General features: G+C 35.8%; 5 protein-coding genes across 9 annotated transcripts in view; 2 read left to right on the plus strand and 3 right to left on the minus strand.

Annotated features, from left to right (window-relative positions):
- The window catches only part of srgap1a (SLIT-ROBO Rho GTPase activating protein 1a), a 106116-nt gene extending 105047 nt beyond the window's left edge, over positions 1 to 1069 (minus strand). For 3 of the 5 annotated variants that reach the window (XM_039650463.2, XM_039650461.2, XM_039650464.2), the window contains exon 1: positions 523 to 1069. In XM_039650463.2, coding sequence (XP_039506397.2) covers positions 523 to 592 — 70 coding nt within the window. In that variant the 5' untranslated portion in view covers positions 593 to 1069. The remainder of the gene's footprint in view (positions 1 to 522) is intronic. The other 2 variants (XM_039650462.2, XM_039650460.2) reach the window with 1 other exon arrangement.
- A 1306-nt stretch (positions 1070 to 2375) lies between these two features.
- Positions 2376 to 6903, minus strand: rxylt1 (ribitol xylosyltransferase 1). The gene is made up of 6 exons (XM_039650439.2): positions 6591 to 6903; positions 6229 to 6396; positions 5996 to 6098; positions 4670 to 4984; positions 4386 to 4556; positions 2376 to 3702 (listed from the first exon to the last, which is right to left on the minus strand). Exons 1-6 carry the CDS (start codon positions 6733 to 6735, stop codon positions 3300 to 3302), a joined length of 1305 nt encoding a protein of 434 aa, XP_039506373.2. The 5' UTR covers positions 6736 to 6903; the 3' UTR covers positions 2376 to 3299.
- Positions 6904 to 7127: 224 nt separating this feature from the next.
- LOC120462031 (cytochrome b-c1 complex subunit Rieske, mitochondrial) lies at positions 7128 to 8723 on the plus strand. The gene is made up of 2 exons (XM_039650440.2): positions 7128 to 7322; positions 8025 to 8723. The coding sequence occupies exons 1-2, from the start codon at positions 7202 to 7204 to the stop codon at positions 8633 to 8635; spliced, it is 732 nt and encodes a 243-aa protein (XP_039506374.2). The 5' UTR covers positions 7128 to 7201; the 3' UTR covers positions 8636 to 8723.
- A 68-nt stretch (positions 8724 to 8791) lies between these two features.
- LOC120462033 (protein C19orf12 homolog) lies at positions 8792 to 10244 on the minus strand. The gene is made up of 3 exons (XM_039650441.2): positions 10109 to 10244; positions 9709 to 9893; positions 8792 to 9628 (listed from the first exon to the last, which is right to left on the minus strand). The coding sequence occupies exons 2-3, from the start codon at positions 9866 to 9868 to the stop codon at positions 9363 to 9365; spliced, it is 426 nt and encodes a 141-aa protein (XP_039506375.2). The 5' UTR covers positions 9869 to 9893; positions 10109 to 10244; the 3' UTR covers positions 8792 to 9362.
- Positions 10245 to 10606: 362 nt separating this feature from the next.
- LOC120461974 (uncharacterized) lies at positions 10607 to 16871 on the plus strand. Its single transcript, XM_039650360.2, is given in 8 exon segments — positions 10607 to 11081; positions 11955 to 12178; positions 12777 to 12875; positions 13035 to 13136; positions 13268 to 13381; positions 14398 to 14506; positions 14600 to 15642; positions 15645 to 16871. Coding segments are annotated over 8 exon segments (1869 nt in total). The 5' UTR covers positions 10607 to 10933; the 3' UTR covers positions 15675 to 16871.
- The last annotated feature ends 653 nt before the right edge of the window (positions 16872 to 17524 follow it).

Consider the following 17524-nt stretch of genomic DNA (forward strand, 5'->3'; position numbering starts at 1 on the left):
TTAACCAATATGAAAGAAGCCATTTTGCTGTCATGTGACAAGAAAAACATTAAAGGAGAGGACTCTTTTGCATTAAAAGACTTGAATTGTCTTGAAAAGAAAAAAATGTAACTTAATAGTTTGGCCTTTTTATGAATAGGCATTTCAAAAGGGTCAAATGGTGTAACTCCAAGACAAAACCTTGATTTTCGTGAATCAAAAAATTCCTTGAAAAATGTTTTGAAAATATTAATCAAGTTCATACTTGATGTTACACCACGTGACATTTTAGTCATTAAATTAAAATAATTGTAAAAACTGTAATTGTTTGAAACAAGACTACAACCTTTCCAACTTGTCAAATGACTTAACTAGACTTTATTTTTATATTTTTCATTGACCCAACAACACTTGACAAGCTTCTATCAAACCTGTTGTTTCCAAACAACAAAACAAAACAAAAAACAAGATCATTAGCATGATGCACAAGCGAGGCACCACTGCCTTAACCAGCCATACAAATACAAACGTTATGCTTCTTACCTTTGACTTGAGTCTCGTAATCTGTAATGATCTCTTTTTCCTTTTTAAACTTCACAGGAGGATTCGACATTTTCAATGGTGAATAGTAGTAATATCAATAGTTCAGTTATGAGAATGTTTGTAAACTGACTTATTTTGGGGGCTTTTCCTATTTCCAGGTCGCCCTATAGCGGCAAGTGCATCCCAGAGATTGTTCAAGTTACTCAGGCTGCAAATCCCAAAAGCCAAACGCCGCAAATATTCATAGTCCAAATTCCGAACGACTCCGCCGTCAATGCTATCAAAACAGAGCGCGCACTGGAAGAGTTTCCTCCCAAACAAGTAACCCTTTCCTTGGGCAAATGTCCACGGTTTGCTCCAGAAAGAGCAAATCCAGCCCTTCAAGCTGTCTTTTAATCACCCGCCGACGAACTGAACAGCATAATGACATGTTACACAGGGTTAGCTTGATTTCCAGCACCCTTTCCTCGGGTCCGTGGAACTGATCGCCGGACAGTTTCACGGATTCTGACTGACCTTAAAGCAGCTGGAAAAGCAAGTGGTTGGAAATGGGAGGGATTGAAGGCGGAGGGGGAGTACGTAGCGGAAATGTGGACGGGAACGGGATTGTCAACTTTTCTAACCAGTTGTCCCCGACAGTAATTTTGTTGTCGTTACATACTAATAGATTCAAAATAGTGCATTTTGATGCTAATAAAACGAAGCAGAACAGTTTGAAAACTTGTTGTGATAGGAGTTTTTGAGATTGATATAACGCTTCAAATCATTACAGTCTTGATCATTTAAAAGTGCCATGATTTATGGCAATGACTTTAAAAGTAAGCCTTGTGAATATTTTTATCGTGTTTCAGCAACTCGTTTTAGGAACGCTAAGCAACGCACCAGTGTGTGTTGTGTAGGACGCCTAGTGGCCAGTAATGGGAATTACATGAAAATAAATCACTGTGATGACTGGGAGAGAAATGAACGAGTGCGATTCCGCTCCGGATTTTAACAGAAAAGACATAACAAGTCAGAGTTCAATTTTCACTTTTCACGCACTTTTTACAGTTTACACTTTCAACTCAGATCTATACAAAAGATAAAAAATACCAAGCGAATATAAAAGGTTGCAACTTTATTTTATTGGCTCAATTATTAATTTAGCCTATCTATTTTTTGTATTTATTATAAGCCTAACAAAGCCCAAAAAGTAGGTATTGTATTCATAATCTGAATATGTGGATAAACTGACAGTCAGATGATGTCACATAGCGCCTCTTACAGGACAGTTGTTTTGTTGCGAGACTTTTATAAAATGGTAGAGCCTTTGAATTAATCTTATATCAAAAATCTTTAGGACACAACTATCCCTCTAAACGAATTTCAAGAGTGTGGAAGGTGTCACTTCTCAATGAAAATCATATTTTAAACTCTTTGAAACTTTTACCATGTCATCTTTGTTTCTTTCACAGATGCCTTTGATAGATTTTATTGCTCCAGACAGAGACGCTCTCTATAGAAATCCATTAGGAAAAAGAAGAATTATTACGTTTAAAACAACGATGATCATAAATATAATAATAATTTTCCACATTATATAGATGTTAAAATGTTCCAAAATTAAATATTGATCTAATTTTCCCACATTCATGGGCTACTAAACTGTGTGAATTACTATCAAGCACAAAGAGTTGAGTCAATGCACTGTAGGGTAAGTAATTCAAGAAAATATTAATTTTATTTGTTAAAATATACATGTTTAAAACTATTTTAATACCATAGGGTGTAATGTGAGTAACTCTAATAGAAAATATTAATTTGATTTGTTCAAATACCATCCCCACCACCAATTTAATTTTACCTGAAATATATACTGTATCAAATAGGAAATATTTTATTTTACAACAGCAAACAAGTTTGAAAAATAATCAACAAACACATGAAAAAATAAGTTGACATTTAAAACAAAAATAAAACTCAAAAATATTTTATATTCGAATACATACACTTTTACCACTTAATGCACATGATATATTAAACTATATATTAATACAATATAAGATTGATTAAATAACTAAATAGCAGTAGAATGTTATGAGGGGTAGGAGCAACACAATGATTCACTTAATACAGTTCGGGAAAGTTTTTTGATTCACTAAAAAGAACCAGGTCATTATTTTGGGAATCAGACTACATTAGTCGCTCTGTTTGTTTCTGATTCAAACATGTTAGTACATTAATACACTAATGTAGTTATGTATACAGCTATAAACTTTAAGATATAAAATCACCAAAATGCCCGAAACACTGTCAATGGAAATGGAAATTCATGGTAATGTCCTAGCAAATACAACAACCAGTTTAGTTAACCATTTTTGTAACTTTTATTTTAAGTGTACATGACATCCACTCCAGCAATGTAGGCAAGACTAAATGCTTGATAAATAAAGATCAAGCGGGATCAAAGTAAAATAAATGCTGAAAGCAAAAGACACCTTCAAGAAAAAAGAAAAAAAAATTACAAAATACAAAACTTTGCACTGTTATTTCAATTGACTTAATAAATTAATATTTTACAGTAAACATGGAGGGCATTAATGCACAGCAGCATATGGTGAACCATGTATAACAAACAGCAGCATGTATAAAAACAAATAAACAACACGTAAAACACCAAATGAATGAACGGCTCTTAATAAAATGAAATGACAAGACAAACGAAAATGGATGTTGATGCATAGCATCTGCTCGCTGTCTTTAATTCTTTATGTGGGACTCTATTAATGTTCTCCAAACTAGGAGTTTTTGAAAAAGGCTTCCTCTAATACCTCTGTGAATTTGTCCTTCATCTGTTGACGAAAGCCACTGTACCACTCCAGCAGTCTCATCCTCCTCTCTGTTTTTTCTTTCTGGTTCATCCCTCTCTCCCTTTCCAGGATGGCAGGAAGCTCCCTCCAGTCCTTGAGGAAGATGAAGGGTGCTCCTGCATCTTTAAGAAGTCGGAGCGGGGACCGGTTACCAACTGCACAGGTCCCCGGAGTCAGGACGTCCTCCACCACAGGCACAGAGCCATAGGCACAGGCTTCGTAGATGCGGTAGCACTCTGTGTTCACTCCCACCGGACAGAGAGTGAGGTCACTTTGTGCTAATGCCATCTGGTACTGTCTGGAGGTGTCTGCAGTCTCTTGTGGAAGCCACCTGATGACACAAAATGCAAGAAGTATAACAAAAAACTTGCACAATTTAGAAATGTTTGGGATATTATTTTTTGAAGCAATTCAAGGATTTATGGGTAAAATAGAAACTTTATAAAAATGTGTATTGGCTAAAAATAACCCCATACTTATTAACTGATCATTTGACATAAATATATATATAATAATATGCTCACCAAGGCTAAATTTATTTGATCAAAATACAGCAGAAACAGTAATACTGTGAATGTATTATACCAATTTTAAATAACTGTTTTTTTATTTTATTAGATAGTTCAGAATGTGATTTATTTCTGTGATGGAGAGCTCTGTATTTTCAAATCATTACTCCACTCTTCAGTGTCACATGATTCTTCAGAAATCATTCTAATATGCTGATTTGCTGCTCAAAAAACATTCATCAGTTGAAAACCTTCACTTTATACTTTTGTGGATACTTTTGTAGAAAGTTCAAAAGAACAGCGTTTATTTGAAATGGTCATCTTTTGTAAAATTATAAATATCTTTTGACCAATTTAATATATCCTTTTCTGGAAAAACTTGCTGGCTATGAACTTTTTAATGGTAGCGTAAGTATTTTACAACTTCACTTATCCGCCAATTTTGTGAATGCAAAATGATATACCGGTAAAATCAGACTGATGAAATTTTCCCATAAATACGTACTTCTCTCTAACATGCATGAGGCAATCTTTCTCCATGGCGCTCTGCTTCAGGATGTCCATCAGAGTTTCTCTGGATGAGTTTTTGTAGATAGTCCCAAGAAAGTTGCAGAGGTATGGTCTTACAGTTTTCACCATCTGACCGCTAAGTGTGACCACTGGGAAATGCCTGTATCTGCAGAGAAAGAAACAGCACATTATAAACAAATAAACTGATGTTAATTGAAATTATATATATAATATAATATTAAATACAAGTAGTTATAAAAGAAAACACTAAGCGCTTACGTGGCAACACCCAGGGGCCACTGAAAGATGTCTTTATCGTTGACCCAAAGACTGTCGTACACAAGAAAGAGCAGGTCCACAAACCCGCCGTGCCTCTTAAGGTAAGGACTGATCCAGTCATTATTGCACCGCTCGTTGCCCAAAAGGACCACAGCAACCCGAGAGACAGTGCGGGCCTGCACCAGACCCTGGACATGCTGAAGCCACTGGATAGAGTAGGAGATTTTCTGCTGCTCACGGCCATTCAAAACCAACACCACACTGTCTGTGTCTAGAGAAACATGCCCTTGGACCACTGCTGGCCCTGTGTAGAAACTGAGGACAGATTATGATAAAAAAAGATTAAAGGATGTGTGGCAAAAAAATGCTTTACTTACAATAAATACATATATTGTATATAATTATACATTTTGAATTTAATCTGTCTTTAAGTAAAAAGTGTATGAGGTCAAAACAGCAACATTATGAGAATGTGTACTGGCTAAAAAATGTTAATAAATTCATATTAACTGATTAGCTTACATTACAACTACCGCTCAAAAGTTTGGGGCCGCTAAGATTTTTGGGGCCGCTCTTGTGTATTGTGTCTCTAAGCTTATTGTTTCTGTCAAGGAATAAACATTTTTTGACTAACTGAGACTATTTATCTAACAATTGTGACTTTCTTGCAATTGCAAGTTTATACCTCATAATTCAGACTTTACAACTCCGCAATTCCAAGTTTACATATTTCTGGGGGGGGGGGGGGGGGGGGGAGTCAGATATGCGAGATATAAACTTGGAATTTTGAGAAATAAAGTCTGAATTGTGAGTTATAAACTAGCAATTGCGGGAAAAAAAGAATTGTGAGTTGTATTTTCCCTTTTCAAGCTTCCATACTCATGCTCACCAAAGCTGCTCTTATTTAAAGGAGTCATGACATGAGAAATCAAATTTGCCATGATCTTTTGACATATAAGAGGCCTTTGTTTGTACCATTAAAACTTCCGGCAAGTTTCAAGTTTTCAGCTTAAAACCAGATTTCAATAATGATACCCAATCATAAAATTGGCCATTTACTGACAAGCCTTAAAGGTGCCACACTTAAAAACTGATCATTTCAGACAAAGGTTTAGAATGAAGGTTGAAAATAATTGTTTTTCTGAATGTATATTTGTTTGTTTTTCTGTGCAAAAAAAAAAAAGAATAATATTAACATTATAAGTAAACTGCAATGAATTTATTAAAATAATAACAAAATTTGAAAAGGATTTGAACAAATTTAAATCATTTGCAACATTATAAAAGTCTTTACTGTCGCATTTGATCAATTTAATGCATGACTACCTGAAATTGATCTTCCCAGACTGAATCTCTCCTTCTCTCCATTGGCTGGATTTGTCTGCTGGGATGAGAGGCCCTTCTAAAATATGTTCCCACAAATAAAGTCCTAAGAAAATGTGAAGAAGGAACAATATTTAATAATTATGTTCTTTAATAATGCAAAAAAGCAAAAAAAATAATAATGCAAAAAAGCAATGATCTCTGGAAGTTGGAACCAACAAACATATTACACTTGCCAATGGCTGCTTTGCCCCAGATCTGAACTTTATATGTTTTTGGCCTGATTTTAGCAACATGATTTTGATATGATCTGAAGGCATTTCTTCGTTTTTGCAGAACTAATGAGTGTGCACGCTCATCCTCTTCCCATGGGTTCCACTCTTCCTCTCCTCCTTTTCCATTATCTGGAAACACATAAGTTACATTTTATTAAACAAATCTATTGTTTACATGCGATCATAAATGTATATGCTTTTGTTACATATACTATATTACACACATATTTTTTACATACATATTAGGCTATACATACGCTATATTATATTGTTTTTCTATTGTAACAAACCCATTAGATGCTGATTATGATTTATTATTTTACCTAAAATCACAGTGCCTTTTTTAACTACTCGATGAACGCGAGAAATAACCCTCTTACTGAAAAACACATTATACGCGGCATACAGTGAAAATATCGCATAAGCCAAAACAACTATGATCGCTATTTTCCGGCGAAAGAATCTCATGTTTGATTTTCAGGTGACCATCCTGCGGATCCCGACCAGTGTGTACGAGAAATGTTCAGTTTTTTAAAGAAATTGTTCACGTTAGAACGATACGTTCAAGAAGAATCATTCAGCGTTCGAACGAACTGGTTCGCAAATATGAGTCCAACGTCTCAGGACTACTGTTTACATTTTCCCGAGACTGCCTTGTACTGCCTGTTCGAAATGATAACATTATCAAAAAACATTTTAACAAATACTGTGAAAACTAAATGCAGCACTAATTAAAATACGTATTGCGTTTACCATTTAAATATCTCAATTGAAGGATTTGTTTTATAATTTTGGTTTTATAACGCGCTTTCCGTTCAGTCAATCTCCGGTCGACTATGACGTGCTTGAAGGAGGAGCTTCAGATGTTCCATTCCAGCTCTCTTCAGAGGTCGGTGTGACCGTACGAGTCAGGATCTTTCTTGACTAGCAAACAATGATGTCCCTTGCCGCTCGTATGGGGATTTTGTCCCCTTACCTGCAGGCATGTGGTCCGCTGAAAACATTAGTACCCGGAGCAGTGAACAAAGAAGTGCTGATGAAGTGTGCTGCGAGTGGTAGGTGATCATATAACGTGGTTATGTTAGTTAACAGGCTGGGCAGACTCTTCACATTCGGTTATGACATCTGAGATAATGTTATATATAAACGTAAAAGGTCTAAATGAGATGGCTCCTTCTAATACAACAATTAATACATAGACATATATATGTATGTGAGTATAGTGTATGTAAAGTGTGTGTGTATAAATATATATATATATATATATATATATATATATATATACACACACACACACACACACACACTTACATACACATATGCATATATAAATTATAAATATAACTGATGCAGTGTGCAGCTAATATTTATTTATTAAACAACCATGTCAGGTATCCATTCCTGGCCATAGTCTAGAATAACAATGCTAAGATTCATCTGGCTCACATTGTGAAGGAATGGTTCAGGGAGCATGAGGAATCATTTGCCTCCAGAGAGTCCTGACCTTAACACCATTGAAAGTCTTTGGGATGTGCTGAATTAGACTTTACTGTCCCACTGTCAATACAAGATTGCAGAACAAAATGAATGCAACTCTTGATGAATGTTAGGGACTGGCAGACAGAGTCACCGTTCACTTTCATTGCATCTTTTTTTTCCATTCAATGAAAGTTAACGTCTCTTGTGTTATGCTATTTTTGTGTAAAACTAATTTAAGTAGCATTTTAAGTGTGTCCACTGACTATATCTCCTTTTAGGCCATTTTGGAGCACGCCTTGCTCACACAGACATCAAAATCCCTGACTTCTCTGACTATCGACGTGCTGAGGTGTTGAATCCTAAGGCGTCCTCTCAGGAGAGCAGTGAAAGTAGACGGTCCTTCTCTTACTTGGTGACCGGAACCACTGCTGTGTTGGGTGTATATACTGCCAAGACGGTTGTGACCCAATTCATTTCCTCGATGAGTGCCTCTGCTGACGTCCTGGCCCTGTCCAAAATCGAGATCAAGCTGTCCGATATCCCAGAAGGGAAAAACATGACCTTCAAGTGGAGAGGCAAGCCTCTGTTTGTTCGTCACAGAACAGAGAAGGAGATCACAGCTGAGGCGAATGTAGACCTTTCGGAGCTCCGAGACCCCCAGCATGACAAAGATCGCGTCAGCAACCCCACCTGGGTCATCGTTATTGGTGTGTGCACTCATCTGGGCTGTGTCCCAATCGCAAATGCTGGTGATTATGGCGGGTATTACTGCCCCTGCCATGGGTCACATTACGATGCTTCAGGAAGGATCAGAAAAGGTCCCGCACCTCTCAACTTGGAGGTGCCTTATTATGAATATCCTGACGAGGATACTGTAGTTGTTGGATAGGACAAACAATGGAAATGTTCTCTGTATGCTTTTAATCTGCTTGGCCAAATCTAACTATTAATAAATATATATTTTAAAGCAACAAAAATCTAAGTTTTTGAGTCTTTTGACTAAGCATGCAAGTATTGGGTTACAAATTAACAGATTTCTGTCAGATTCAGACCAAAAAATTTTTAATTAAATAACTTTAAAAAGGCATTCATTCAACAATATTTCCATATGTTCCGTAATTCACACTCCTAAGTGTTCTGAAAATAAACCATGCAATATGCCAGTATTATTTCAAAGAACAAATTTAAAAGTACTATATAAATTAAATAAAAACATGATTATATGCCTGTTTTAACTACAGTACCCAAGCATCCAGCCAAACAATCCCTTTAACACATTTTTTTTAATATGTCTGGCTAAATCTATATACTAATAAATGTATATTTTAAAGCAGCCAGATTTATGTTTTTAAGGCTTTTGACTGGGCATGCTAATATTGGTAACAAATCAACACAGGTCAATTAAACAAAAAAAAAATTTAAAAAAAGCATTAATTCAACAATGTCATCCACATGTGCACAAGTGTTCTGAAAATAAACTACTACACATTATGCCAGGAAATGATTTCAAAGAATATACAGTGCTTGTCAGATTTGTCAGCATCCAATCAAACAACCTGTATGACATGATTATAAGGTTTGAAATGTTTTTTTGTTTTGTTTTTGAGAATATAGTGTCAGTCAATATAATGCACTTCAGCTTGAAGTTCCTTCTGTATATAGCTCAGAAGAGCAGCAGTTACCTGCTGCTGGAGTGTGGCATTTCCCATTACAAGGGCAGTCAGCTGTGCAACATCAGTCCATGTTATTGAGCCTAAGACAGCTGCAATATCCTCACAGAGTCTGTGCTGCTGGTCTGGTGTCAGTTCCATGATAACCTGGGGAAGAGGTTTAAATGTACCACTTGTCATCCAGCATCCAAGCAGTCCTCCAACAGCCCCGCCTTAAAAACACAAAGGTGCAGGTAAGAAAAACATATATATTTGAGGGTGACACTTGTACTAAAGGCATGAATGTACTTGCCCACTGCAATTCCCAGAGGACCGCCTATTAAGCCTCCTGCAAAAGCAAGACCACCAGCTGCCGCTGCTCCTTTTCCAGACTGCTTCACTGCGGTTTTCACTTGTTGATTTGCGGATAGTTCACAGCACAGTTTCATTACGTCATCAACCCGTGGCGGCATCTTGCTTGTAGATTACAGTGAAACTCTAACGTGAAAACAAATAAGTGAAAGTGAATAAGTGAAATTGCGTTCTATTGTCAAATATATATATGTTCATATATATATATATATATATATATATAGAGAGAGAGAGAGAGAGAGAGAGAGAGAGTAGAACATAACACTTTACTATGTAAAACGCTGTCTAAAGAACATAAATAAAAAATAAATACATGAATAAAATAAGTCCTGTACACTCACCGTCAAAAGCAACTTTTCGATTCACTGATGAAAGTACAAAACCTTTTATTTATCTGGTAGTGACCAACGTCAAACTATCAAACACCAACAACAAGCGCTAGGTCATGATTTTTTTTTAACTGTGAAGCTGAGCTAGAAATATATTTTTCAAAATAAAATACCTTCCCAGATTGTATGCCAAAAATGTATACCAAGTTTTAAAAGTTAGAATATTACATTGTGAATTTTATTTGAAAAGTTAAATTGAGTTTTAATTTAAACAGCAAAATTTGCTTGTCCTTTAACTAACCAGTAGAGGAAAAAAAATGCATATACGATATATTTAAATATTTATCCATAAATTAGATGTTTAATTTTCAGAACGTTTTTATTTATTTGGTTATTTGGTCATTTTTATTATATTTTCATAAACACAGCAAAAAAAAAAAAATTCATGTTGATCTAAAATTAAATATTATTTAGCTGACGACGGGATGTTCTCTTATTTTGAAAAGTTTCTTTATCGGTTCGTTTTTTAAAACATCACAGACATGCAACAATTTCTGTTTTCACATAAATAATTGCACTGACTGAACTGAGCTGTCATCTGACCTCTATTACTGACCAAGATTGAATTATTCCGTGATATATCTAACTTTGATGTTATATAAGTATAAGTAAATTGTTCCCCCATCTACTTCCTAAACGTGCCCGGACATGTCTAGCAAAATTTGACTTTTAAATGGAGCTCATCATCATCACCATCTCCGCAGAGGCAATAATCGGATGTATCCTGCATGCTGCAGCTCACAACAGATGGTCTGCTGCAGCTGATGCTTGGACATTATGACAGTGCTGGAGACTGAAACTGCTGCTTTTGCTGGAATGAGTGAAAACCTGTGGTTGGAGAAAGCCTGCTCTATCCTTATTCCTGATTTACCATTATGGATCATTGAATATGCATGGACTAAACAGATGACGGAGGTCTTAGAAGGTGTTTCTTACAAAGTCTTTTTTTTATTACCCACACAAATCTGCATGTTAAAAACCCTATTAAACCTGTTAAAAACCTGCATGTTATAATATATTGAACCAATGTCTTTGCAGTGTAATTACACAGTTACTGTGTTACTTGTTTCTTTATTTTTAGCATAAATGGATTGCACAGTTGGTGCAAATGCTACAAAAGTAATAGATAGATCTAGCTAAACGTTAACTTTACCAAGAAGTTTAAAACAAGTGAATGGGTAGGCTTGTCACAATCATGAATTTTGTTCTGACGATTAATTGACATATAGTTGTGATTGAACTATTTAATTTTTATTCATGTCACTGTCAGTGTAAGTTCTTACAGAATCAAATATTACTTAAAAATAAAAAATATTATAAAGTGGGCTCATATGTTAACACCCACATTTCAAATGTACCTAGAGCCGATTTGATTCTAGGCCAAATCTGGTTGAGTTTCTGTTTCGAGTTTCAGTGGCAGAATAAAAGATGCATATTCAATTCTTTAAATATTACAACATTTAAAGAATGCATAATTTATTGTAATATAGGCCTATATAATGCTGTCTGATTAAACCCACAAAAGTTCATTTGGTATAATTATCTTTGTGTACTATATAAATTCTTGTATTCTTTCACTGGAAAAGGAGACATGATATTGTGCATTTTTATGGGATTTCTTGAAGCGCTTAAATTTCTTTGATTTTTAAGTCAGAATGTGATTGAAATTTAAACTAGACAATTACTGACGTTATCTCAAATAATTGCGGTTAGGTCGAATAATCACAATCAGAGGATTCATCAATAATCGAGACAGGCCTATGAATGGGAGATCTAATCAACTTTGACTTTTTTTCAGTTCTAGGTCCTCCATTATGGCTAGAAGGTGACTGGCATCTTCTGACCCTTGAAGAGCCGTGCAGAATCCGTGTGGTGGCGGCAGAGGTCTGGAGGATCGTTCAAGCCCGAGACATCAAGCATTTTGAGAGAGTCATTGAGTTTTTAGATGTTACATACACACTTGTGCCACGACTAGTGACTCCCATCAAACACATGAAAATCATGTTTGGTCTGCAGACACTGGTGAGACTTTTTTCTTTGATAACAAATATAAATCAACCCATCAGAATTAAAGGGACAGTTTTCCAAAAGTGATTATTTACTCACCCTTATATTGTTCCAAACCTGTATGAGTTTCTATCTTCTGTTGAACACAAAAGAAGATATTTTGAAGAATGTTGGTAACCAGACAGTTTACATGTGACGCTCGCTTTCGGGTTAAGCTTTCTGTGACTGCGCAACTGGGTTATATAGGTTGCCAGGTTGAGATGACAAACTGGTTGAATTATTGTATATGGTGTGTGGATTGTGTGAATATAATGCATTTAATACAAGATCTGGCATCTGGTCAACATTAGACAAACATATTGGTCCGATTATTCATAAAGGAGATATTGGGCCATGCAAATTACGGGAGTTTCCTGGAAGAAATAACAAACCGGGAGATAGGGCTGAAAAACAGGAGTGTTTACAGGTATGAGGTATGGAACAACATAAGGTTGAGCATATTTTTGGGTGAACTGTGCCTTGCTGTCATGTAGTTTTCATATTGTATAAATATGAAGTTGTTTGCCTTTGCATAGCTGTATTACAATTCACAAGCTTTTTTGTTTTGTTTTAGTCTGTCATGTGGATGTTGTGGAATGACCAGAGTACTGCTAAAATCTCTGACAAGATCAAAAAGTTTTTCCCTAACAGCCTGCCCGAGTATCACAAATGTGTAAGTTTAATATTCCTCCACCAGGGGCCACTATAAATACATAAAAAGCCAAAGTGTGAAGTGTAATGTAAAAAAAATGTCTTCAACATTTAAAATAGTTTTTTGGACTACTGGGCTTTTTAAGACATTCCTTTACATTTCCTTAAATCATGCTTTTAGAGCCACAGAAACATGGATCTGATGCAGAAGAACCAGAAGGATTTCAAGTCCTTTGCTCATTGTCTGGCAAGAGACAGAGACATGCGCGAGAATTATATTCGGGTTAGTGAAAATAAATGACCTGCTGTCTTAAAAAACGTTATGAAATACATTTAATGGTACATTATGTATATCAGCACTAGTTTGCATAAATTTCAGATCTTTAAATCAAATGTGACCATTCAACGTTGCAGGATTTAATGGAGGAACAATATGGTGAACAGTATGCACAGAAACTGGAGGAGAGACTCTCACACTATTTGAGAGAGCTGGATAAAGTCCTACCGCAACCTACGTATATTGAACAGGTTAGTGTTTATGTACATTTGTATCTAAAGTCACGGCTTGTACTATTGAGTTGTTTTTAAGACGGGAATTGCTATTTTTTGTACTTATTTCTTTGTGCTATTATTTTTCTAAAAATAATAGTGCACAAATTGTTGCTGACAGACCACTTAAATTTGTAAATATATTGGTTAAATTTCAAGTCAGGGTTCCTGTGGGTCCTTGAAAAGTCTTGAAATTAGTTTGACAAATAACGCATAAAATGTCTTAAAAATTATCTTAATTAATTTAATGTCTTAAAATGATCATTTTAAAGGGTTCTTAACTTTGGGAATGTAAAAACAGATTTTAAACAGACTTTAAACTTAGTTTGAAATCAGCTGTTGGAAGTAGTAAAGCATAGATATTTCAAAATAAGAGTACCGTGCATATCGGTCTTGTTCTTTATTATTTGTATTTTGAATACGCAATAAACTGTATCTTGCATTAACTACAATGTAAACTCTTGTGGTTTATCTTTGGGCTGCCTAAATGCTTATCACAGGAAGGAAAGTCCAAGAAAACTATTTTAACACACTTAAAATATAGATTTTACAAGTATCAATCTGTTTATTGCCGTTTAAATTAGGGCTGTGCAAAAATTAATTGCGATTAATCACATCCAAAATAAAAGTCTGTGTTTACATAATATATTTGTGTGTGCTGTATATAATTATTTTGTATATATAAATACCTATGCTTGCATGTAAATATTTAAGAATTATTTGCGCTTAAATTCTGTATATATATATAAAAACATAATCTATATTATATAAATATAAATATTTTATATATGAATAACACATTTTCTTAAATATATACATTCATGTGTGTGTATTTATATATACAAAATAATTATCTACAGCACACACAAACATATTATGTAATCACAGACTTTTATTTTGGATGCGATTAATCGCAATTAAGTTTTGCACAGCCCTAGTTTAAATATATTATTATCTTATCTAATCTGTCCACATATGCATATGAATGTGTCTAGGTATTGAAGCAGTCCCATCTGTATGGAAGGGGAGAGAAGATCCTGAAAAAATTACTTTCAAGGGATAGTGCGTCTATAGCCACATTTTTAAAGAGGCTCCTATATGGTGGTGAGAAATATGGTTTTGGCTTGGAAATGTCATATCAGCATTGAAAGTTGGAGTTTTTTTTTAATTTTCATTGGCATTTTCTCTATATTGCAGCTGTAACAACAAATCAGAGCCTTGATGACAGTTTCACACCATCACTTTCAAACAGTTGTGAGGAACCAAAGGACGATAAAGTTGTTAAGCCATCCCATGGTACCCTCCATGTAATTTTGAGGCCATCTCAGATCAGCTCAAAGGAGGAACGATTCTCACAAACCAGCACGAAAGAGCTCTTTAGTTCCCAAGGCTTGTGGCAGAATAGAAACACAGAAATCATTTGTAGTAATGGAGACATTGTTACGTCCACACAGTTGTCAGGTTCGGAAATACATCAGATTGACTTTAGCCAATCTCTTCTGGTGAAGAAGGACCTGATTTGGAGCCACAGACAGGCGAAGACTCAATCTGAACCAGAACAGAAGGAAAGTGAGGCTGGTTTTCCAGAACAGATGTGCACCAGACATGGCAAAAAAATGAGGAGCATCCTTCAGGAATGTTCTGAAGAGCTTGATGAAGAAGCTGTACAGGCAGAATGCACTCCCACATCAACCCAAAGCACTCCACCTCTTTTCGCACACACACCAGAACCTCAAGCATCTTCAAACCAGCACTCCTCATCCTCAAACCCTGATTCATCCTCTACGAACGTTTCAATGTCTTACATGCAGCAGGTCAGTCTTACACCAGTGTCTAAGAAACCAGTTGCTCCTTCACCTTCAGTCCACCAAGAGTCCTCATCATTACCTCAGTCCAGAGCTTCAAAGCAACTTGTCACCCCAAGAATCACTGCAGAACAGATGTTAGCTACTGTTGTCTTCACCGAACCAAGCAGAACCAGTGAACACAATCTGAAACTGTCCTTAGAGAGTCAAAGCTTCCTCATGCAGTCCAAGTGGCTTCAACCTCAAGTGTGCCTTAATAGATTGAGCAAGGAAGAGTGCGCCAGAGCCACAAACTCATACAGTTTAGAAGGAGAACAAGCGGCTGAACATGATCAATACGTGTCGTTTGATGTAAATACACTGTATTCTGATTCATACTCCGAAGATTCAGACTCAACAGACTCTGATGACCCTGATTACAAGCCTAAGCGAGACTAAAACAGAGGACACCAAAGAAAAAGTGCTAGTCATGTTTTGCAAATGCATAGGTACTCAAAACTCTGTTTTAGCAGGTTCTTAAAAATACATTTTTAGCAGATTATGTTTGAATGTTTGAAAAGAAAAATTGAACTAGGGTTGAAGTTATACACACCTTTTTTACCTTTCCTCATACCTGAGTTCATCCTCTACGAACATTTCGATGTCTTACATGTCACAGGTCAGTTTTTAACCAGTTTTTGTTCTCTAAGACAGTGTTTCCCAACCCTGTTCCTGGCGGCACACCAACACTGCGTGTTTTCTTTGTCTCCTTTATCAAACACACCTGATTCAACCCATCAGCTCATAATCAGGTGGGTTAATGGGCTGATGGGTTGAATCGGGTGTGTTTGATTAGGGAGACAAAGAAAACACGCAGTGTTGGTGTACCGCCAGGAACAGGGTTGGGAAACACTGCTCTAAGAAGTTGCTGCTTCACCTTCAGTCCACCAACAGTCCTCATCATCACGCAAGAATCAATACAGGACACATTTTACCTGCTGTTGTCTTCACCGAACCAGTGAAAACATTCTTAAAAAAATGTCCTAAGAGAATCATAGCTTCCTCATGCAGTCCAAGTGGCTACAAACTCAAGTGTGCCTTAATAGACTGAGCAAGGAAGAGTGCACCAGAGCCACAAATTCATACAGAACCCATGACGTTTTAGAAGGAGAAAAAGATGTGGAACATCAACGTGTCTTATTTGATGTAAATAAATACTGTATTCAGCTTCATACTCAGAAGATTCAGACTCTGATGACCCTAATTCCATGCCTAACTAAAACTTAGGTGCCAGTGATAACATGTTTTTTAGATGCATAGGTACTCAAACATTGATTTTAGCAGGTTACGTCAGTTTACGTCATGAAGGTTAAAGTGTTTGCCTTAAAGCTATTGATTGGCAATGCCAACATATTTATATCCTGTTCTTTTTTTGTGATTAGTCTTTTACCTTGATTGCCCTAAAGGTTCTATGAAGTGAGTATATCTAAAACCACATGCTGTTGGTTTAGTGACGCATTTGGTGGGTTAAGGTTATCACTGGGTCTCTGGATGATGTTTCGATAGTGGATAGTTGTTGACATGGTTCGTTGATTGACTTGGAAGGGTTATGTAAGTAAGGACAGACATTTTGGATTATGATGCGAGTTAAGTGAACCCTTAATTCCCTGCAAAAAAAATAAAATGCTTATCTATTTTTATTTCGTCTCGTTTCCAGTCCAGTTATCTAAAAAAAAAAAATCTTAAATCAAGATGCGTTTACTATACAAATAAAATGACAAGATATTATGTCTAAAAAAAATCGAAATTGAGTTTTTGCTTTAAAGAAGCAAAATTATCTGCAAATGGGGTAAGAAATCAGTTTGGATTAGGATTATTTGTCTTAGCCCATTGTCAGATAATTTTACTTGTTTTAAGCAAAAACTCTATTAACTTATTTTTCAGAAAATAAGACATTACCTTATGCCATTTTACATAGCTAGTACATTTTTTGATCTTTAGACTGGAATCAAGGCAAAAACACTATGTAAAAAGGGCATTTTTTGCACTGTTTACCTAGAATGTCATGGGTTGGGTTGACCCTACTTTCAGTTTAGATGGCTCATCAGGGCAGATAAGTGTTTTAAGGTTTAGCTTACTCTCACCAATTTAGTGTTGAATGTGTACATGTTCTTTTTTACAGGTTGTTATGCCAAGTAAAAAAAAAGAGTTGGGTTTAAATTTCAAGGTTATTTTCTTACCATATGACATAAAGGATAGTTAACCCAAATTGAACATTTTGTCATTATTTACCTCATGTTCCAAACCCTTTTGACATTGTTTACTTAATGTGAAACAC

The sequence above is a fragment of the Pimephales promelas genome, chromosome 10 (genome assembly GCF_988280905.1).
Source record: "Pimephales promelas chromosome 10, fPimPro1.hap1.1, whole genome shotgun sequence".
Taxonomy (NCBI): Eukaryota; Metazoa; Chordata; class Actinopteri; order Cypriniformes; family Leuciscidae; genus Pimephales; species Pimephales promelas.

What these genes read in the sequence shown, in the direction of transcription:
- LOC120462031 (XM_039650440.2), top strand. Translation starts at nt 7,202, where the DNA reads ATGATGTCCCTTGCCGCTCGTATGGGGATTTTGTCCCCTTACCTGCAG. An exon ending in GATGAAGTGTGCTGCGAGTG is followed by an intron (nt 7,323 to 8,024) that starts GTAGGTGATCAT and finishes ATCTCCTTTTAG; the next exon opens with GCCATTTTGGAGCACGCCTT.
- rxylt1 (XM_039650439.2), bottom strand. Translation starts at nt 6,735, where the DNA reads ATGAGATTCTTTCGCCGGAAAATAGCGATCATAGTTGTTTTGGCTTAT. An exon ending in TGGCCCCTGGGTGTTGCCAC is followed by an intron (nt 4,557 to 4,669) that starts GTAAGCGCTTAG and finishes CTTTCTCTGCAG; the next exon opens with ATACAGGCATTTCCCAGTGG. An exon ending in CTCATGCATGTTAGAGAGAA is followed by an intron (nt 3,703 to 4,385) that starts GTACGTATTTAT and finishes TTGTGTCATCAG; the next exon opens with GTGGCTTCCACAAGAGACTG.
- LOC120462033 (XM_039650441.2), bottom strand. Translation starts at nt 9,868, where the DNA reads ATGCCGCCACGGGTTGATGACGTAATGAAACTGTGCTGTGAACTATCC. An exon ending in TCCTCTGGGAATTGCAGTGG is followed by an intron (nt 9,629 to 9,708) that starts GCAAGTACATTC and finishes TGTGTTTTTAAG; the next exon opens with GCGGGGCTGTTGGAGGACTG.